Source organism: Bombus fervidus, chromosome 15, assembly GCF_041682495.2.
Source record: "Bombus fervidus isolate BK054 chromosome 15, iyBomFerv1, whole genome shotgun sequence".
Taxonomy (NCBI): domain Eukaryota; kingdom Metazoa; phylum Arthropoda; class Insecta; order Hymenoptera; family Apidae; genus Bombus; species Bombus fervidus.
The window spans coordinates 3,441,009-3,464,099 of NC_091531.1; the positions used below are offsets into that span (position 1 = coordinate 3,441,009).

The following is a 23,091-nucleotide window of genomic DNA, read 5'->3' on the forward strand; positions in this document are numbered from 1 at the left end:
GCGAATTTATTTGCTAGAGCGTGAAATGAAAAAATCCAGTCAATCTCGGTCTCTGTATTTCTTCTCTCGGAAACAATTGCCAATTTGATTGTGCATATCGAAAAATATTGCTCTTTTAGTTGCGTTTTGTTTTATCGCCACCGCACTTGTGTACAGCGCTAGTCGCAGACATACAGACGATTTTCACACTTTCACGCTTGCTTTTTCTAACTTTTATACACGATGTCCCACGTAACTGGGGCAAGTTTAGCTTCGAGACGAAAAAAGATAGAAGTGTTCTTCCTATAAAATAATTAATTTAATTTCACGCTATAAAAGAGCTGGATATGTATTAGAAAAAATATACAGAGCGTCTCAACTGAATATCTGGCTTACGTATCGTTGCATGAAAAAGTTTCTCAAGACAAAGTTACGTCGTTTCAAGCGACATACGTGTGTCTAGCAGTGGAAAGAATCTTTTCTCCATTTTGTTTTCTCTACGAGTATCTCGGTATTTTTCTTAAATAGAACTTTATATATTTTTATACCAATCGATGTGATTTTTTATCCTCTGTACAAAGATATTACGGTATTTATGCCGTCCGTTTCTTGCCTTTCATACACCAAGCTTTGCAAAATGAAGATCAAAATGTCTTAGAAACTAAACATTTTCAGACACGGGCGCCATGATACTTTTGTATAAAGAAGACAAGATCGATGGATATTAAAATACAAACTTAGGTTTAAATTAATATGACTTTGAAATCTCGTGAAAAGGTGGCCACGAGAAAAAATTCTTTCCATCGTGACACGTGCCCTTCGAAATAGTCGTCCCGAGAAGCTTTTCCGTACAATCGTCGATAAGGCAAATATTTAGGTAGTCTCATTTGATCGAGTCACCCTGTACATTTTGCAAAGAACAACGACGATCGCACCTGAAGCCTTGACAGAAATTTAAAAATCAACAATTTAGAATAAGCTTAGCATTTTTGTTATATATATAGGACCTGCTCTTGACATTAAAGTCGATTATGCAAAGTTCGTAATTAAGAAACGAGGTCGAAACGATAACGATAACGAGCGATCGGAATCAATGGCTACGGGATATTGGAATAATTAAAAGTTTGATTAATAGGAGCGATCGTCGGGTCGAATCGGGTTAATCGAGGCGTCGCACGTCGGTAAAAGCTCGCCTCGAATAAACGAGACACGTGGCGATTAATCCCGACACGGCAGCATTCCGTTGCGGACAGTTTACACCGCACTTGTCCGCTGGTTAATTCGTTCTAACAATACGTGTCACGGTTCTATTATATTCTCGGGAACCTTCGTCTTTCTGTGTGTACGAGCCTCTTCCTATTTGCGCTTCCACTCGTTAAATAAGAATCGTTCGATCATGCACAATCTCGTTCGATAGCCTCGGGATATCATCGCTTTACAATATATTGGGTCGCCCGGAAAGTTCGTTCCGATCTACATTACCATTCGATATACATATACCGAATTATATAGGTGCCATTTTTGCTTCATTTTTCACACAACTTGAATATTCCATCCTTCCGTAATCTCTCAGGTTCTTCTGTCAAGAACTTTCCAATATGATTTTTTATGTCAGTTAAAGAGTTAAAAATTGGAATGAACTTTCCGAGCACCATTTGACAAGAATAATATTTTATTAAAAATCGACAAGAATATTTCAACATACTTCTAGTAGCGTTTTTTAGTGCCATACGTTTGAAAACAACTTTGTTAATGGAGAGGTACAGAGCGAAATTTATTATTTTATTAAATTCCTGAAAAATAGGAACAAACTTTCCGAGCACCGTTTGACAAGAATAATATTTTATTAAAAATCGACAAGAATATTTCAAGATGCTCCTAGTAACGTTTTTTAGTGCCATACGTTTGAAAACAACTTTGTTAATGGAGAGGTACAAAGCGAAATTTATTATTTTATTAAATTCTTGAAAAATAGGAACGAACTTTCCGAGCACCGTTTGACAAGAATAATATTTTATTAAAAATCGACAAGAATATTTCAAGATGCTCCTAGTAACGTTTTTTAGTGCGATACACTTGAAAACAACTTTCCTAATGGAGAGGTACAAAGCAAAATTTATTGTTTTATTAAATTCTCCAAAAATCGGAACGAACTTTCCGAGCATCGTTTAACACGAGTAATATTTTGCTAAAAATCGACGAACATGTTTGAAGATGCTTCTAGTAACGTTTTTCAGTGTCATACGTTTGAAAACAACTTTGTTAATAGAGATGTACAAAACAAAATCTGTTGTTTTATTAAAGTCTGCAAAAATCGGAACGAATTTTTCGAGCGACCCAATAGATGCTATTTTAGTTGACCAATCATTCATGGAAACAAAAAATGTCATGAAAGAAGCGCTACGTGTCATTTTAACAATAGATGCAGCGAGCACAGTTTTATTTAATCGAACCTCGTAGAAATCACATACGACGAACGCAGATTATTTTCAACTTTCTAGTCGCGTTTATGAATAAAATCTAGTTTTTAAACCATTGGAATTTCTATTTCTATTCTCTACTTTTCAGCTAATTTTCAAATAAAATAACTTCTCAATCAAATTCACTTAACTCATAATTATTGTCGTTACACAACGCTCTTGAACGTCTCTTGGCTACTTTAATGAACTATCTGGGACGTGCTACAGAATTTAATAACGCGTTTTTAATATAGCAATATTAGCTTCTAACATAAAACGCGAAATTTAATAAGACAAAGTGTGTTAGATTGTTCTGCGCGCAGAATTGTTCTGGAATTCCACTCGAAACCTATGCATACAAAGAGGAAAATTTGAAATAAACCAAGTCGATCTTACGTTCATCTTCCTTTCATATCCTAACAATTGTCTTCCCATTGATTTCTTTCTTTCTCATTCAACACGAGTCTTGCTACAAAGTTCGAAGAAAACCGGCGACAAGTAGAAGCGTGTGAAAAATCGCACGCCACATTTCACAGCTTCCAACAGACGTATCGAGTAGCACAAAGCCTCGTAAAGACGCACTCTGTTTCAGTGCGTGTTATTCGGCACGTTCATGATATGGTTCGCGAGCATCACCATCAACCTGGGTCCGACATTTTTAAGCGGAGCGCTAGCCGCGAATACGGAATCGGGCCACAATGCACCGAGCTGCCCCCTGGTACATGGGCCATTCCGCCATTACATCCTAAACGTTCTGTGGATCGCCATCAATTTGATTTGCGTCGCTCTCACCCTCATCCATCTTCGAAAACTACACAAAGACCTGACCAAGGCGAACGTTGAAGCGGTACGTATCACTTTTTGCGTTTATTCTTCCAAATAAATGAGCTACTTCCACGCATGTTTCATCCCTTTTGCTCGCTAAATCGCTGCACGAGATCACGAGTTCGCCATTTTCGCGAATTATTGCGATTACACCGGAGAATCGGGTCAAAGTGTTCCTCGGGGAATTATGGTGTTTCGCAGATTCGTTTCAAGTATAAAGAGAGAGATTATATTGCTTTACATCTTTATATCGGGGTTTCGATTATGGTTATACAGGGTGACTCGCAAGTACATGTTCATACTCTGGGGAATAGTGCGTGAAGGTTATTAAAACATTTTGACTGCCACGCCGAAATCACATGTTTCGCTGAGGGCGCCACGGGAGTATTTTTATTATTCAAAGCATATAATAACAAAATAATAATAAATTGAATTAATTAAATGAATTAATTGAATAAATTAAAATACTTCCCCAATGGACCGTTTATCTTATTAGTGGTCACTGGTGGCCACCGTGGCACCTTGGTAACAGTTGATAACGACATATTATAACAAGGCTTCGTTTATTTCAACAAACTATTCGCTTTCGTTATTTCGTCGTGAGCAAAACGTGCAGAATATATCGCTGAAACGTGTAGAGGATATTAGTAAACAGTATTATGATTATTTTTATGATTTCGACAAAACATTCGGCTGAAATGGTAGAGGTCCGTAAAGAAAATTATGTTTGTGATAAACCAATGGTAGTGGTAGATTACAAGAGAGGAAAATGTGCTGTAGATTTATCAGATCAAACGATAGCATATTCTATACCACATAGAAGAACCCTCAAGTGGTATATAAAATTAGCTTTAGAGTTATTGTTAAATACATCAATTTCAAACGCGATGATACTCTCTAAACAAGCAACAAAAACAAAAATCAAGGTATCAGATTTTAGAATAGCACTGGCAATGCACCTCACACAGTGCTATTCACCAGAGCCGTCAAATATACTTATTCGACAAAGATGGCGACACGAAATGCGGAAGAAAGAAGGGCAAGCGTACCTGGCACGAAAATTTTGCAGAGAGTAGTATAAAAAAATGTTAAACAATTAGGATTAAAAATTGCTAAGAATCGGAGGAAAAAGTCCTATTGTCACATTTATGTTTAAAGTGTTTTAACGCAGTGGACCGTAAGATGCAAGATTTTTTCGCATTTTTTTTATTGATGTTCTAATAAAAATGTTTAATTGTTCAATAGGGCACTTTTCATTTCAAAATATCTTCTATTTGTCGGTTATATTCAAAATACCCTAACTGTCAATTTTTGTTCAATTCTTACAATTGTAAGAAGTTGAAGCACTCCGGTCACCAAGGACCACCGTGGCGTCACAAGAGAAACCGTGACGGGTCATATATGACCCACGTGGCAGTCAAAGTGTTAAAATGTAGAAATCAGGAAACGAATCGGCGATACATTGATAACTTGCTGAAGGTGCGAACAATTACCGCATGATGTCCAGGTGATGCATAGTGAAGATCATTTTTCGAATACAAGAGAGAAATCCAAACGGCACAATCTTCTCCACAGCACTTTACTACGAAGGATAAATGGAATTCTGATTTTTTCCTAACACCGTCTATTCTTCATTTTGAATATTTGTGTTAACACTTAGCCAACCGAATAGGCAGATCTCCTCTCTGTGAAGAACATTTTTTTACTTTAACAACGCATTTTCCTTTTTTTTTTTTGTTGTTATTATCAGTTATTGTTTACCTGAAATTATTGCCAATTAATTGCGCCACTTTTTCTATTTTTATAAAGTACAGTATATAATAAAATACACCACTTTAGTGGAGTTAAAATTAATTAAAAAGTTACGCTACCAGCTATTCTAAATAAAGTTATAATCGAACGATACCACACTGTAAAAAAATACTAAATTCATTATGAATTTTTATTTTTATGTCCTGTTATTTATCTTTAGTCACCTTTAATGTTTTTAATTTTACCTATATTTTTTTATACTTTTGGTTTGATGTTTTGTATAAACAATATGTGAAATCGTTAAATAAAATCATTACCGTAAAATATAATTAACACTTAAATAATTTTTAGACTTTTTTGTTTTTCAAGTAGTAAATATTAGTCTTCGATGCTTAGAAAAATACGCGATGGACAGCGTCGCATAGGTTAGCTTGTCCGAGCGTGGTACAAACGTATAGGTCGGTGTGGCACGCGCGATTGGCCAAGTGTTAACACTTAGCATTTCAAAACATATCAAATTGTATCGTTTTTGGTAAACGACTAGAACAAATGTGACAAGTAAACGCTTCATCGAGAGACAAGAGCTTGCACAGATACCTTTTTTTCGTAGCCGCTTTAAGCGAACGATTTGAAAGAATAGCGTACGCTTTTGTTGCTTGGAAAATAATCCATCGATATAACATGTGTGTTACAGAAGTATTACGATAACACAAGTAGAGAATTTGACGTATTGAGCGCAATCCATGTCTGACTACAGAGAGACCAAGCTAGCGCCGTTCGTCAGTTCCTCTCTCTCTCTCTCTCCTTCTCTTTCACTTCCCGTCGTTAATTTCGCGTATCTGCCTCGTAAAGGAACGATACGAAGCGTTACGTACGCGTTGATTTCGGCGCAGCTTTGGTTCACCGATCGCAAAGCAAAAAATATTCGAACGATTCTTTATCGTAAGTGAATACGTGGCTAAAAACGATACTGCGGATGAAAATGTTTGATAATAGCCCAGAGCAATGTATTTCATTCGATTTTCATGAGTTTCTAAATTCGTTCGTTCCCAAACTTCGTAATCCTCAAATATCAAAATTTCGAAGTTGCTCGATTCCGCACGATTTACGTCTATAAATTCCCATAACGTGGAAAGCCCGTATAAAATCGTGAAGGGCAGAATAAAACCGTAAATCACGTATTATATAAAAATTGCAATATTTTACAATTTAGTCGGATTTACCTGCAATCTTTTCCAACTTCGATATACTGGAGAGGACCATTAAAAAAAAAAAAAAAAAGGTAAAACGCCATAAAAAAAAAAGTGTCACAAACGATTCTAGGTGCATATTATTAAGTTGTTCGAAAAGTTTTTTTCGTTTCATAAGGTGATAATAGATGAACAACAATTTCTGTTTTATATTATTTTATTGAATTAGGTATGATCCATTTCCTTATAAATATTATTATTATTTCCTTCCTAGTCTATTATTTCCTTATAAAACGAAAGAAACTTCTCGGACAACCTAATATATCTTAATAAAACTTGTATTGGATTTTCTCATTTTTATGTAGAAACTCGTTTACGATGCGAGCAAGTACTTTCACGCTTGAATCAAAGTTTAGTTTTAATATAAAATTAGAAGTACAGAAGCGACGCTCTGTTTGATGGCATTTTACCTTCTTAACATTTTACCGACCGATAGTCCATTAATCGACTTTTTGTCGCCGACGCTTACCGACCGATAATTATTTGAGCAGTAATTTGTTATTTAGTACAAAGGAACCTTGCTCAGTTGCGTCAGTTTGCGTTGATTTGTAAGCTCTCATAGTTTTATACCAATTTGAAAAACTTACCGCTCGCGATGAACGAAAAGAATGGTATTGGAAAGTCTAAACCGAAACAGCCGGCGCCAGGGAGAATCTGCGCCTGAGCTACCGGTTGGACGTGCGTATGCTGTTGAACCGTTAGCGGTCGGTAAAGTATTAAATAGCTCTTCTCGATATGTTGGAGTTTGAAAACAATCGAAGATATACAGCGTTACCTGACAATTCTTCCAGAATGACGAGAATTCCTGCATTTATTTCTGACTCGCGCGCTTTCTTTTCATCTTCCGTTACATTTACCATGACCCGGGAGAAATATTTTTACACTGGTTCATGAAGTTTAATAAATTTTATCGATAGGAATCTATTAGGCGCTGTAGAACGCTGATAAAATTTCAAAACGTTCTGTATAATACGTAGAATACCTTCGCGAGACAGTGTACATGCTAAGTTCTACGAAACGTTGACTCAGAGCAAACACAAAGAATATTACGCCCTCTATAACTGAAACACGGTTTCCTGGCGATTTAACAGGTAGTTCGCTTTTATTAACGCAAACGTCAGACACGGTGGCAACTGATTAGGCTGTAATTAGTAGCCACCGATTTCATTTTGTTCAGCAAATTTGCCAATCCGCTTACCAGTTGAGGAAGTTGTAAGTCAATATTAATGGAAATGAGCGTTCGTTAAAACAACGAGAATTTAATGCTACAATGAACAGCGATGACTTGAAGCTGACAGTGTGGCTTGAAAAGCTAGAATTTTTATTCTCTTCGGTGCAATGTCAACGGAATTTTTTTCTTATTATCATCATTATTATTTTTTTATTTTCGTTTTATTTCAGTGTAGTAGTTCTTAAGCGTAATTTTTAAATTCAATTAGATTTACTGTAATGATTAATTTAGCATTTTTCTTATAGTTAGTAAAGTAGGTAAAGAGGGAGTAATTAAGTTAGTAATTAGATTTTCTATAATTTGAAATTTTTGGCTTTAACTTGCTGTCGAAGTAGAATCGTTCTAGCGGAACCACAGCAATTCAAAGCATAACTTTCCTTTTCTCTTGCGGTTTTCATAATTCGCATTTTTTTTTTAATTTTGCGACGAGGAAAGAGTAGTCATTTTTTTTTCACCATGGAATTTTATTTTTCATCCTCTTAGTATTAAATATGAAGGTCGTTTTAGCGTGTACATTAGAATTTTTTACGTAGTTATTAAATTCTTTTATACAGCATGACATAGCGTGTATAGTATACTAAAGTGTTTAAGTATAATTTGTTCGTACAATTTGAACGATTAAATTACAATCTTTTTTTTATGTAACTAACAATCGTAGTAGAATTTTTTCTTCGTTCTTTTACGAATGAACATATCTCTCGAAGTTCTTAACTTTTTTCTCATAATCAATACGATTAATCCTCGTTTATTATTAACAATTTTCATAAATTATTCAAAGTTTGATCGCACTGTGTACAAATATATTTCAGGGATTTGAGATAGAAAACACAAGGATTTTTGCTATCAATCGCACCAACGTAATTTTTCTTCATTTTCTACTGAAAATAATCGATTTTTGTATCAGGTAAAGGTAGCACTACTAACGATTCTCGTGAATACAACGGGTAACCAACAAACGAACGCGGTTCCTGAAAATTCTGCCGCATCTACGAACGGTGGCACGCCCAAGGTAATAACGAACAATAAATCACTCGCTATGAATCTGCTTCTCTTTAAAACAAAAACAAAAAAAAAAAAAAAAACGCTGTTATTACGTGTCTCTTCGTAAAACCGTTCCTTAAAAATATGGACTTGCGTATTCAAGATACCATTCGTTGAAGATTCAATTATTTCGAAGAAATTTCTGTTCAGAATGTTTCTTTGCGAATTATCTAGCGTACGATTTTCTCTCTTGTAGAAAGCTTGCAGCATTGAAAATTCTAGGAAAAAACCAAAACAATCATACGCTATCCGTTTCTCAAAATGCTATATGAACGTTTGAAAGAAACAACACATAACCTCACATATTCTGGAAATAAAGAACAAACAGAGAAACACGATCGACAATTTTATTCTCCAGCCGATTGAAAATTCCAAACACGCCACATTTCGATAGATCCGGCATCTCCGACATGTAGCACAACATTTAAGAAAAGAGAGGATCTTACGATCGTATTCTCTACAAATCAAAGTGATAAAGAACAAAACAAAAATAAAAAAAGAAAAATAAAAATAAAAGCAACACCATGCAGAATATTATTTTTGCTTAGATTAAAACCCTGACACCCAGTGCTGTACACACGGCCGGTTCATTTCTCCTGGTAACCTCATTTGCATTGTTCAATCGCGTCACCTCATTATCACAGACAGCCTCTGCAATACGTCTAACAATCGCGAGATACGCACGAGCCGCTCAAAAGGCAGCTAACCTGAGGATGGCCACAGACGGGTCGACCGACAAGAAATTTTACCAAGTCGCTTCGTCTAGCTCCTATCGATTTACAGTCGACTAGCTTAATCGACTAATTGTAAGCGGTGGTCCGGCAAGCAGCGCCATGCGAAGAATCCGAAACGAGCGGCAAATCGAAAAAGTTCAGTTCGCTGGTCGAACCTGCGCCATTAAACCACCAGATGTCCGGTCAAACGACCATTTTCAAAATCTAATTCGAAGTTGTACGTTCACTGACGTTTCTTTCGCTCGTCTAACTTTACATTATATCAATTTCTTAATTTTTCTTAACACGTTGGCTGCCGCGTCACCCGTATTCGGGTGACAGCAAAGTTTCCAGTAGGGTCGCGTATTCCGTAATGCTTATTTGACTACTTGCGAAGGATCGTCGTAGGTATTTGAAAAGATGTTCCACAGGAAGTAATAAAACTATTGAATTGTTATAAAAGTAACACGAAAATGGTTTATTAAGAAAATTATTTAGAATGTAAAACTTTGAAGCATTCTATACAAAGCTGAGTTTGGTCGGCACAATTTGGACAATAAGTTGTTGTTTTCTTTAAATTCTCCCGTGTCTTTTATCGGTCCGTTCGACGTCTTTTATCTGCATAACATAGTTTGCATGCGCGTCTAATGCTTCTTCCGGAATCATTTTTCCGAACGGCGATATTATGCTGACCCCGTCGAAGACAAGGATTTTTTGTATTTTCGGACAACCCTAATAATTTTGCAGCTAATGATTCTCTAAATCTTCTAATATTTACATCCTTCCTTGTTGCAATTTTCTGATACAAGAAAGTTTATTATTTCGTCATCAACGAACAGCTCAAACACATCATATGGACTAACATCGCCAGGTAATTGCCTAATGACGCCGTCTGTCTCGGGAAAAAAATGACTTCTGCCGACCACTAAATTCATTCCATTCACCAAATTGAATTGTACTTTCCTCGGTATCGTCAGTTCTTCTTTCTTTCTCAATGACCAATTCTTGTAAAATCTCGTCAACAGTATCTTCGTTACATTCGGTATCACTGCGATTGCACTTATCAATATCCGAATCAGAATCAGGCGATGTAATTCTATTTATATCTCTATTTCTAGGAAATCTGATTTCCTCCTCATCGCTACTATCCGAATTTGTGTAAGCCTCGTAAAAGCTTTCTTTTTCACTGCTATTTGACTCGCTAAGAAATAAGTTTCCCATTTTTCTTTTCGACATTCTAACGAATTAGGGCAGAGATTTTAAGTTATCTATAATATCGATGATAGTACCTAGCAGAGTGCGCTTGATACAGCGGCACTCGTGGCCTGAAGGAGGGAGATTTCATTGAAAACACGCGAGGCAGTCAACGTGTTAATGTAAGAATTTACATGCATATATGTATATATACATATATACATATATGTGCGTGTGCGTGTTGATATGTTGATGACCGAGCTACTCAACGCCAAATTTCCATTGACACGAGGCGACTCGCTAAATATTCTCACCGGTTTAACACCTGAGTCGACCCCTCTGCGGCCGCCCTGGAAGAGGAACAGCGTCGACCAAACGACAAAATGCTCTCCTAACGTCAGCGCATCTGGTTGCGTCGATCCGCTAAAAGGGAAGTATTGCTTCAGAGGAGCGGAGCGGCGGAGGAGCACCGGAAAATGAGGAATTACTTAAAGAGGATGGAGAGGGAGGGCGTGCAGAGGGTGAAGATGTTTCTGGTGGTCACCGCCGCGTACGTTATCTTTTGGGGACCACTGTTCTTCGTCACTCTGGTGAATCATCCTATCATCGGGAATCCAACTGGTTACGAGGTAATTGCGAAATCGTTCGCTAAATGACAGTTTTATGAACATTCACGCCAACAAGTTCAAAGGACGAAAACAGGTAGAACTGACTCTATTGGTGTTGTTGCGTGACTCTTCACGCTCTCTCCGTTCAGTCAGTTAAACCTCGTTTACATTAGACTACTACTTTTAGTTGAAACGATGAGATCATCCAATCGATCGAATCCAGCTGTGTAAATGACAATTTGAAACGACTTTTGCACGTTGAACCAGAAATAGCCGATTCTTCTATTTCTGGTCGAACGATCAGAACGTTAATTCTTCCGATGTAACGCGCTTTTTTTCGCCTTTTTTCCGACATTTCTATCTTTTCACTGGTTTCTCTTATCTCTCAAAGTCGCCGAGATTAAAGAAACATTACGTTGCTTTTAGTATTAGGATCGTCTACTTATATCCGAGTGTGTTATGTCGCGGATTTATGACACCGTGTAGGTGGTTTACTTAAGATTTTAGTTTTGCTTTTAGTTTTATGTTAGCTTCGAGGACGCTCGAGTACTATGCGACTCCCCCTTCTTTGCTGTTCTAAAACTGAAGATATCGAGGTTACGAAGGCTCATTGAATTGGCTGGCAGAAGCGGCGTAACGTTCTAAACAACGACATTACTTGCAATCTACAGCGTCCTTTTTTCTTATATCCAGACGAAATTCAAATTTTTTAAGCGTCGTCCACGGTAGATAAATAAAGGTATATATTGGGTTGGCAATACCACCTAATGACAAAATCCGCAGTCACTTCGTTGCCAAGCCAATAATTCGATACAGTACTACTGTACACGTTGTAGCTGTTTGCTTAAATGGAACTTCGCGAGAAAGCAAAGATTAAGACAATTTATGGATTCTGATTTAACGTCGAAGTCGTGTTTTCATAATTAAATGGATTCAAGTTGGACGAATTTCTAGAGGAACAAGGGCCTCGTTAATTCAACACAGCTGCAATTAAGGCCACCTGACGGTATATCGAATCGCCAAGATTCAACATCTTTAATTGCCGATGATTCTTTGCCTTCGATACGAAATATCCAATTTTTCTTAACGGTTCTTCTCGCTAACAATTAACACCTTCCACTCTAATTTCTATTTGCACACGCGGACTAACCGAACGTATAGGAAACGGGTACATTGGAAAACCAGATTTTTCAAAGAATTGGACAAGGGATCGTTTCACAAAGCTACGTAGAATTTAACCGAAGAATCTAATTTCTTGTTGATCACTTTTAGGTAGCCAAGAGCAGACGAAATTTGATTTCAGAATTAGAAGAAAAATTACTGAAAAATCCTCCGACTCGAACAATGCCACAACATCGTTCTACTACACTTTTCCTGTGTTTTACGCGAGCAAGCGTCAGTTTCTTTCAAACATCGACGCACAAGCTTTTCTAACGTGACAACCATTCACGAGCAACGGATACGCGCTGTCATTTCGCTTCCTGGATGCACAATACGAATTCAAGTTCCACCTTCTCGCTCTTCTCTTCCAGTCACAAAGACTTCCATCTTCTTCTTCCTCTTTTTCTCGCGCGTTTCTCGTCTTTCTACAACGAGATGCGAGAATAAGTTCGCCAGACCAAAGGAATTGATTAATAGCAAGCGCGAATGCAGTCAAAGTGGGAGATTATTCGTTGATCGTTAACTGTATCGAAAAAGAGGAAATCTACTGTAAATCGGGCGTATTCGAGCTAAAGTAGATTTACGATAAAAATAAATAAAAAAAAAAAGAATTTCTAAGAACAAAGAAGTAACATTGCACAAGAATTCAAAACTGCCATAAGTCAGGACAACGTCGTCCGCGTTATTTCAGTAATACCCCGTTAAGTGTCTTCTTTCCTCTTTCGAGTATTTTTATTCAAAAGCAAGTCGTTTGATCAGTTTTTCTATCAGTTTCCAGTCTTAGTATCGTCGTTTGTACAAAACACTGATGAACTGCTCTCACATTAATTCCAGTTCTTTCCTCGAATCCAAGATATTCTTAATACGAGACACCCGAGCAAAGACGAAAGAAACTTACGAGCATTTGTAAGAGAAGACAGTGCTGAATGTCTCTTTGAGACAATTTACCGGTGAACAATGAGCTGAATGCATCAAGCGACAGATGAATATGGTCGATGAAATTGTCTCAAACAGCCTAAATTGTCTCAAACAGCCTAAATTGTCTCAAACAGGCCAAATTCAACTGCCCAAATTGTCTCAAACAGGCCAAATCGATCTGCCCAAATTGTCTCAAACAGGCCAAATTCATCTGCCCAAATTGTCTCAAACAGGCCAAATTCAACTGCCCAAATTGTCTCAAACAGGCCAAATTCAACTGCCCAAATTGTCTCAAACAGGCCAAATTCATCTGCCCAAATTGTCTCAAACAGGCCAAATTCATCTGCCAAGTTTTTTGTCTCAAACAGGCCAAATTCATCTGCCAAGTTTTTTGTCTCAAACAGGCCAAATTCATCTGCCAAGTTTTTTGTCTCAAACAGGCCAAATTGATCTGCCCAAATTGTCTCAAACAGACCAAATTGATCTGCCCAAATTGTCTCAAACAGACCAAATTCATCTGCCCAAATTGTCTCAAACAGACCAAATTGGTCTGCCCAAATTGTCTCAAACAGGCCAAATTCATCTGCCCAAATTGTCTCAAACAGGCCAAATTCATCTGCCCAAATTGTCTCAAACAGGCAAAATTCATCTGCCCAAATTGTCTCAAACAGACCAAATTCATCTACCCAAATTGTCTCAAACAGACCAAATTCATCTGCCCAAATTGTCTCAAACAGACCAAATTCATCTGCCCAAATTGTCTCAAACAGCAAAATTGGTCTGCCCAAATTGTCTCAAACAGGCCAAATTGATCTGCCCAAATTGACTCAAACAGACCAAATTCATCTACCCAAATTGTCTCAAACAGGCCAAATTCATCTGCCCAAATTGTCTCAAACAGGCAAAAATACAAGTTTCTCTAGTCTTCTGACAAATAACACTTCTCCTTCGACTTTCTCACACCACAAAAACATTGAGCTTCTCCCCATCCCATTAGTCGATGAATGGCACCTCACATTCGCTGACGTACTCTAACGTCTAACGTCTAACGTCTAACGTCTAACGTCTAACGTCTACGTAATTAGAATATTCGAGTGATCTCCTCGTACGAGCTTAAGTTTGGAGACAGTTTCACGAAGCTTTCCGGGAATATAAATTCAGCAAAAGTTTTAGAAAAACTTTCAATTTGTTTACCGATCCACCTAACGAATCCTCGACGGGTCATTTATAGCTTAAAGATATTTGTAAACGCGCAAGTTAGAGCAGTTGCGTTCTAAGATCATGCGAGTTGATAGAAATCGATCGTTTTTACAAACGTGGGCTAACGAAAATTCCAGGTGACTCTACATATCGCGTACATCCACGCATTCGTGAACCCGGTGCTCTTCCTCAGCCTGCATCGCGGCCTACGTCAAGGCCTGTCGGAGTTCTTCTGCGGCTGCTGCGAGGTGATCGCCAGCTGGATTCTGGGTCCAAGTATCCCCGTGGAAAGCGTGCAGCCACCACGATACCACGAACCCATGGAGGCGGTGCCATCGCCGCCGGAACCACCGCTGGTGCAACCCGATGCGTGTCCGGACCTAACCGACGTGGCACTGCTCAAACCACCTTTGCCACCCACTGGCAAACATTTACTGGTATTTCAAAGAAACGCTTTCTCGCCACTTTCTACGTTTTCTATGACAGTCATCGTAGAATAGCATCGCAGAAAGAAGGTCGCGTTGCTTTACGAGCTGCTGATACAACTTTGTTGCCTACGAAACGATCAAACGGCTGGCTGCTATGGGAAAATGGCTTGTAGCTTTTCGCTTGTTAGAGAAACTTCCCACTCGTTTCCTCTGCTTATTTGCGTAGGCCACCGAGGATTTTCATCTGTTCGTGGGAAATTCGTTGATGCAAAAGTACGCGCAAAATGTCGAAAGTATTCGTAATATTCGCATAATTCGGTCAGCTTGCACGACGTTTCGTTTCTGTTGGTCTATTGGGTTGGCAACTAAGTGATTGCGGATTTTCTCATTAGGTGGTACTGACAAATGCCGCAATCACTTAGTTGCCAACCTAGTAAATATGAGTTTGCGCAAAGGAAAATTCAAATTTCCTTTATTTCTTATCTTTGTGTCAAATGATTAAAAGTTCCCATTTATTATCGCGTATTAGGTGCACAAACAGACGATTGCAAGCTTCCAGCGAAACTGGAAGTTTATTTAAAAGAAAATACAGCAAGTTCTTCTCGATCAAAGTATTCGCCATTGGTTTCTTCCCTAACTTCGAACCATCCATCAGCCAAGTGATGGATTTCATATCGGAGAAATGCTGCGTCTTCCGGCTGAGATCCAATCGTCGAATTACTCTATCCGATCCATTAATTGGAAATGGAATGGGTATCTGATAAGGAGAGTAACGTCTGGCGACTAAAGTAGCTACTGCAACGCGTCTCAAACAACATTCATTGCGATTCAACGTTGTTACGATTTATTGGATTGGCAACTTTACCACCTAATGACAAAATCCGCAATCATTTAGTTGCCAATACAATAACAGACGGTTTAAAGTTATAGAAAACGACAAACAAATACTTTGATCGAACGATTTGCGGTATGTTTTTTTTTTTTAATAAACTTTGAGTTTCACTGAAAATACTTGGATTGTTCATTCGTATAGCTAATAAATGATTTTTCAAAAAGAATTTCGTAGTACAGCAATCGTTTAAGAAGAAACAATATTAGAAAAAAGTAGCGATAGTAGCAAGATATGAACACTCCTCGCGAAAAAGATGGCCCAGGTGTGCTATCTTTAATTTCTCAATGACGCGTGTCAAGTTTTTCGTGTCAACATTATGAGCTGAAAATATGCGGTTCGTTGAAAATAATTAAAAATATTATGAGGTTTAGTGTGTAACAAAAAAATTGTTTTATTTTGTGGCGGCACTCGACAATAAATACCGCCACTAGACATTATCTAGTACCGGACGATGATAGCGCAGTGATTAACGCCTTTGGTTACGAACGTTCAGGACTCAGGTTCGAATCCCCGGTGCCCGTAGTCCGATATTTTTCTTCCACGACACAATCATTAGGAAGTAAATATAAAATAGACCTCCAGCAGCGACACATCTACAGCCAACTACAACAACAACCTATCACGGGCCTAGTCCGCCACAATTTTAAGAACGAAATGACAGCACACTCTGTTAATACGTTTAGAAATTGCTCAGTAGTTCATGATCTATCAACGACTAAAAGATTACAGTGCAATATTATACAAATTTGTAAGTATGGGACGCGGAAAAAAATTAAACGAGTCTGAAAAAAGCAAATTTTGAACTAAAACAGCATCAGTTATCAGTGGCAGAAATATCGAAAGTAATAAGAAGAAGTCGTGTAAAGCAATACAGAATTTCTTTAAAAATGTTGAAGATTATGGCAAAAAGAAAAATAATTGTCAGCCGTCATCGTTATCCGATCGAGATAAACGAGCAATTTTTGAGTGTAGCTTCCAACTCGCAGTTAACAACGAAGCAAATAATGGAAAAATCTAGCGTTAGTGTCAGTGTTTCGAGTGTTCGTCGGGTTCTACTATCCTGCAAAGATATTAAGAGGCTAAAATTGAAAAAGGGAACCTTCGTTAACAACGAAACACGAAGTTAGAACGTTTACGCTTTGCGAAAGAAACAGTGCATTGGAAAAATAAACGGAGAAGGGTACTATTTTCAGACGAAAAAAGATTCAACTTGGATGGCCCTGATGGGTTGCAATATTATTTTCATGACACAAGAAAAGAGACAATGTCAGCAATTCGACGACAAATGGGAGGTAGCGTGATGGTTTGGTCGGGCATCGGTTATTTCGCCAAGACGAGTATCAAGTTCATCAATGGCAGAATGAGTAGTATCCGATACATAAATTTAATCAAAGAACAAATAAATAATCACGCGGAACGCATTTCTGGACCTGATTATCTGAGCTCGTAATGTTTTCGTATTATACGTTACAGACGAAAAACTTGACACGCGTCGTTGAGAAATTAAAGATAGCACACCCGGTGTATCTCTTGTATGCACAATTGCAAGCACAAAAACAGCATGCAAAGCAAACCGGTGATTCTATGATGTTCGTCATTAATAAAGGTGTCCTTCTCTACACTTTCTGTTTAAGATTAACTAATCGTAATTAATCGCGGAATTAAACCGTACAGGACGACGTTATGATCGTACCGCCGGATCCGTGGACTCTGGTTTCAAGGTCGAAAAGCACGTCAAGCGTTTACGAGGAAGACGTTAGTAGAAGATCGAGCATTTTGTTACCGCCGGCCCCGAAAATAAGCGACTCGGAAGTGAACGTCAGCCCAACTAGCAGCGATCTACCTAGTGAATAAACTTTCTTAACATGTTTCCTTAAACCAGCAAAATTCAATTACAGAATTCCCTTTCTTTCGCCAACTTGGTACATTGCTTCGCTTATTATGCATATCATTTGGAAAGTTCCAACGAGAAAATTTCGAAACAATTTCATTACGAATTACGTAAACGTTCGTCCATAGCTTGTACGTTATTTTATTTTATAAAGCAGAAAATTCCTGTTAGATGGAAAAAGACAAATTTTCCTTGTAGTTGTTTCAAACTATACTACGAAGTTTTTCAACGATTTCCGTGGAAAATCTGATCAAATTATATTGGAAATAGGAATACGATATTTTTGAGGCTTGAGAGAAAATACGTTAAAAATTGTTTAACAAATGCTTCTTCCAAGAGAGAACAAAGTGTAACACGTTAACAATTCGAAGATTTTAGAACGACAAGAAGAAGAATGTTTTCAGAATATTATGTCAATTCTTGTTTCAATTATCCTTAAACCTAATCGAGGATAGATTGTGCGTGATGTTGATATTATATTAAAAATTAATTAATAATTAATTTTTCAAAGTTAAAATGTTCGGAAAAAACTCTGTAAATTTGTGTAAAAAAGTCTTCGGTTAGAGTTGATCCGTCGCATGCTACACTACGCACGCAGAATTGCGCGATCGATTGTCGCGAGATCAGTGTTTAACAAATCTCTAATTTATAAATTTCTCGCGTTACAAAATTAATAATAACACAAGTATCGATCAAAAATCAATAATTAAACGGAAGAAAAGAAAAATTTGTATGTCGCTAGTTGCATTGTCGTAAAATCTCTTCGATCGAATTATTCAATTCTTATTGTCGTGACTACACTTGGCGTACCTTTAGTCGTACGAGTAATATAATCGTTAAAAAATCAAGAAACACTATACAGTAGATATTAAATGTCAGTTAGATGAAAAATAAATATTTGGTGTATAAGGAGACGATGGAAAAAATTTTTACCAATTTTCAGAAGATACTTGTCATTCGTTTTTAGTCGATGGTATTGCGAGATAATTTTGTAAAATGATCATATTCATCAGCGATGATGAATTTGATGAAAGAGCAATTTAATGTTTGTAATGTACGAAAAGCTGCAATAAACGTTCAATTCGTCCTTCGAAAGAAATATCGAAAAAATGCTGAATAGTATACGTTTAATATAAAAAAGATACTTAGAATTTCTATGAATTCTCCGAAGCCGTTCCAAAAACGACCAAAGATATTTCCAAAACGAGATTTGTCCAATTTACTAAAGAGATATGCACGCATGCGCGATATCTTCGCAGCGCTGAAGAGTAGAACTCGATGATGTCGATCGACTGACAGAAGATTGCAAATGGACGACAAGAACCGAGAAACTGAGTTGTCCGCTTGCAAATTCCGCTTCGTAGACTAGGAATCCTCTTCGAAACACGTAAACTTTCCAAGACTCGCGCGAAAATGAAAAGCAGAGAAAGAAGACAAATCCGCGGGACGTTCACTTTCCGGTCGTAACAAGCAACGTGGTTCTCGTAACGAGATACAGGCACAAAGAAACAAGCGGAGAGATGGAAAAACAAAGGAAAATCGTTGCCAAAGAGGTTCTGTAAAGAACCGTCTAAACAATAATCTTCGAAGATTGCCAAAACTCGCGAGGAAGAGATAGGAGAATGATCGTTTCGCCAACGTTAAGCACGTTTCCATGTAAAACTTCGCTTTCTAGACAACTCTGTTTAGATAACGCTATATTCAATGAAACTAAAAAATCAATGAAAATAAAGTAAAACGAAGTAATGTAAAGTAAAATGAAACGAAGCAGAAGCGGAAGCGACGCGAAGAAACAAGCTAGAGATTATTTAAGAAAAGTAGAAAAGCGCAGAATGTCACCGACAAAACATAAATAGTTCCTTAAATTGTGAATCGAACAGAGCATTAGCTGCACCAATTAGCGATCAATTAAGCGATTAATTAGGGATATGTTAGATAGTCTGCACCTTCGAATGAGCTTTCCATTAAACTGGGGACTCAAAGTGATCGAGATTTTGCCTCGATTATTACTATTATTATTATATATATATATTATTTACTATTACGATTATCTTTATTATACACGTATTATACAGATAATTATATACAGAAGCGGAGTCGCATGTGCGCATATACAGGGTGTTCGATAATTAAACGCTCTCGGTGTCGAGCGTGAAATTGTTCGATATACGATGTATAATGGTGGAACTGTAACATAACTTTTGTTGTAATTAGACTCTTCATTTAACGGATATTTGATATATATATATATATATTGTAAGATCTTATACTACAATTAGTTTATTTATAATAAATGGATTAAACAGATGTTGATTAAAAAGGAAACGATAGTTGTTTAACATGAACTAATCACAATAACGTATTATAATTAAGACAGTTAGATAGTTAATTGCAACACTCATCACAACGGATCCAACGATCTCTCACTCACGCGAATCACACTCTCTCGACAACGCAGCTCGCACTCCCTGACTTCTCAACTAATACTGACTGTTAATTCGTCTTTCTCCCTTAGCGTCCTTTTGTCCTTTGTCTTAGCCCCACCACGCACATATTTCGCAACCGTTCGTGGCCAGCATCACGTAGGCCTTTTCTACGAAACTATTCGATTGGTCGACAACACGCTTCGACTTTCTCGCGACATTGTTTATAGTTCGCCCGATATCCTTAGGCTTCTCGTCCACGATATATATACTGTACTCTGTTTTCGTTTGAAATATTCTTCAGCCACGAATAAATGTTTAATTCGTGAATAATGGAATTATGTATTCGAATAAAAGACTGTACGATTCTGTATTGATAACTTCTCATTTACTTCTCTCAGTGGTAAGAAATTAACACGTTCGTGACTGTCGAGAATATAATGATGACAGAAATTCGAAATAAAAATTTCATTTCACGGTATATCGAAATCTATTTATCAAATGAAATTTATGAAAATTAGTAAAATTTCAGATTTGTCAAATATGTGGAAGAAACGGCACGTTTCGAGAAATGTTGTCAAAGCGAACGTAACGAAACGTGTTGTCAAAGTGAAGACGTAACGAGAATAAACTAGTCACTCTGTATATGTGTATATGCAGATAAATATATACCTATACATATATATGTATGTATATGTATTTATATATTTTCTATGCAAAAATTTAGGGATTTCCGGACGTCTGTTCTCTGAGCTACTTTTTCTTAAGCAAAAAAGCAAAAAGAAAAAAAAAAAAAAATAAGAATACACGTTTTAACGCACGAGCTTCTCGTTTGTGCTTAAAGATATCTTTTTTTCACTTTTCTCCATTAAATAAAAATGACTGGAGTTTGCTGGGAAGGAAATAGAAAAACAGCGGTGGTTTTAATTTGCCAGATATTTGCACGCGAGATCTAAACAATTTCCATCGAAAATGAGAACAAAGCGTTTCATTGGCTTGGCAACTAAGTGATTGCGGATTTTGTCAATACCACCTAATGACAACATCCGCAATCACTTAGTTGCCAACCCAATATTTGGTTTACGACCTCGCGTAACATGTCCGAGAATTTTGTAGATTTGTATTATATTTAATTTTATATCAATTGTACTGTAATTGAATTTTATAGAAATATTATGGTCGACGTTTTTTCCATTTTTTAACCTTGCCAAACGTATATTTCTTACTTCTAATAAACAGTTGAGACAAAACCAACTGTATTTTCCCTTATTTGCTGTATTATTCATACCAGGAGCAACTAAATCTTTGGTAACTGACGCTGATCGAAGTTATTAACGACGACCGATCGACGAAAATTTAAACAAACCTTCATCCAATCGCTGCAAATTCTAATTTGAAAAAAAAAAAAAAAAAAAAAGAATAAATCTTGGAACAGAACAAGCCACATATTTCTCGGTACAATTAACAGGATAAGCGCATAAAATACCTTTTTGATCGAAATTTTCCAAAGTACTCAAAATATACAAAACTTTAAAAGCATACGAAAATCAGCAACATCGGTTCATCCTAAAAAAATTAGAAAAATCAACGATCAATTTCTACGATACAAAAATCACGAGAGCTTCTCATTCTGCACGAATAATTTCCGTAGATGATTTTAAGAATTTGCATAAATTGTATCGCAAGAGCCACCTAACCGCCAGGAAATAAATAAATCGTTGAAATGTCTACGAATTGCGATAACGGAGGAACAGTAGAACACGACATCGAATATTTCGTTATTGCGATTATTATTTTATAAATTATATATATTATATATAATAAATTATTTATAATTTAGCAATATTTACGTGGCCAACTGCTAAGGCCTCTTACGATGTAAACTGCGAAAAATCAGCGTCATTCGGAACGCAATTCTAGCAATTGCGCGTCATCGCGTTGAATATTTCGATAATGGATCGAACGTAATACAGAATTCATAATATAATTACCACGCAATGCTGAGAATCTGTGCATTCGATCTATAAATGCAAACTGCGATAACTAGAACATTTATCGGTCGAAATCCTCGAATATAAACTTCATCTGCGATAGAGTCTTCACATTTCGTATACACAACAGTGTCGATGTTAACAAGAGAAAGAGAGAAGAGAATTGCACAACTTGTGACAGTTGTAGACCTCTGGCGGGATAATTTCTCACCTAACTATAGCAATAGATCGAGAAATCGTGGCTTGCAGATTATATCACGCGAGTAGAACAATTACAGAAAGGAACTGGTTTCGGTGAGAATAGTTTGCAATTTCGATCGAAATCTTCAGCCGTTCTTTCGTTTGTGGTAGAGAAAGAAGAAAAGAAATAAAAGTGAAAGTGAAAACCGTAGTATTTGTTGGGAAAGTTTGTAGGATGAAAATTTCTTTATTATCCGCTCTATTTCTCTATTTCCATAATCCGTCACGTAGTTCGTGCTTTAGAAAGAAATTTTCCTTTTTTTCTTTTTTTTCGTCGATGCTGTCGATCGATACGCGTGGAAGAAAATTTAAAAGCGAGAAACGTTGGAAATACGCGAGCTGAAGCGTAATCCAGCAACATTCGAGAGATGAAAGAAATAAAGTCCGGAAAATCCCTGAAACAATGTCAATTTCTCTGGAAAGACTTTCGTAGGGGAAGGCGGAGTAAACTTACGAACATTACTCGTAAAGTATGTCTTTTAAAAGTTATTAGAACGTGAATGTTAGCCAGAACGACGATAGCGTTAAGGGTAATTAGTTTAAGTTGATGGATAAACGGTGCCTGGCAAATCGATAGATATTACGCGAAGATCGTGCGAAAATATTGATTGCGATATTTGTATCGTTAATTATACAACAATTATTTGCGTTTATAATATTACAATATCACAACATCGATGTTACTAAGCGTGTAAATAAAGATAGATTATCTTTGACAATGGTAATATTTTTTAACCTTCCTCCATTTTAGAAATTTCACAAAGGCTGTGATGGTATTGGTGGAACAAAATAATTGTTTAAAAATAGTTATTTCATTAATATATGATGTTGCTTGCGCTAGTTGCACACGTAATTTTGATATTTCCTTGGATTTAAATAGAAGAGGCCCGAGTGG

The 23,091-nt window shown here is 37.0% G+C and overlaps 2 protein-coding genes across 4 annotated transcripts in view; one reads left to right on the forward strand and one right to left on the reverse strand.

Annotated features, from left to right (window-relative positions):
- LOC139995286 (midasin) overlaps positions 1 to 23,091 on the reverse strand; it is a 128,902-nt gene that overhangs the window by 95,512 nt on the left and 10,299 nt on the right. The gene's annotated exons all lie outside the window — the stretch shown is intronic.
- On the forward strand, positions 1,788 to 20,745 carry LOC139995306 (uncharacterized). Of its 3 annotated transcripts, none has more exons than XM_072018661.2 (5): positions 1,788 to 3,285; positions 8,401 to 8,505; positions 10,891 to 11,073; positions 14,469 to 14,768; positions 17,286 to 17,455. In XM_072018661.2, the coding sequence occupies exons 1-5, from the start codon at positions 3,052 to 3,054 to the stop codon at positions 17,292 to 17,294; spliced, it is 831 nt and encodes a 276-aa protein (XP_071874762.1). In that variant the 5' UTR covers positions 1,788 to 3,051; the 3' UTR covers positions 17,295 to 17,455. The 3 variants fall into 3 exon arrangements, with proteins under 3 accessions (XP_071874762.1, XP_071874760.1, XP_071874761.1); XM_072018659.1 differs by having other exon boundaries at positions 1,793 to 3,285; positions 17,326 to 20,745; XM_072018660.1 differs by lacking the exon at positions 8,401 to 8,505 and having other exon boundaries at positions 1,794 to 3,285; positions 17,326 to 20,745.

Excerpts from the sequence above, each read along its gene's own strand:
- LOC139995306 (XM_072018659.1), top strand. The coding sequence starts at position 3,052 with ATGATATGGTTCGCGAGCATCACCATCAACCTGGGTCCGACATTTTTA. Across the intron at positions 11,074-14,468 it reads GGAATCCAACTGGTTACGAG|GTGACTCTACATATCGCGTA; the intron begins GTAATTGCGAAA and ends CGAAAATTCCAG. Across the intron at positions 14,769-17,325 it reads CCACTGGCAAACATTTACTG|GACGACGTTATGATCGTACC; the intron begins GTATTTCAAAGA and ends TAAACCGTACAG.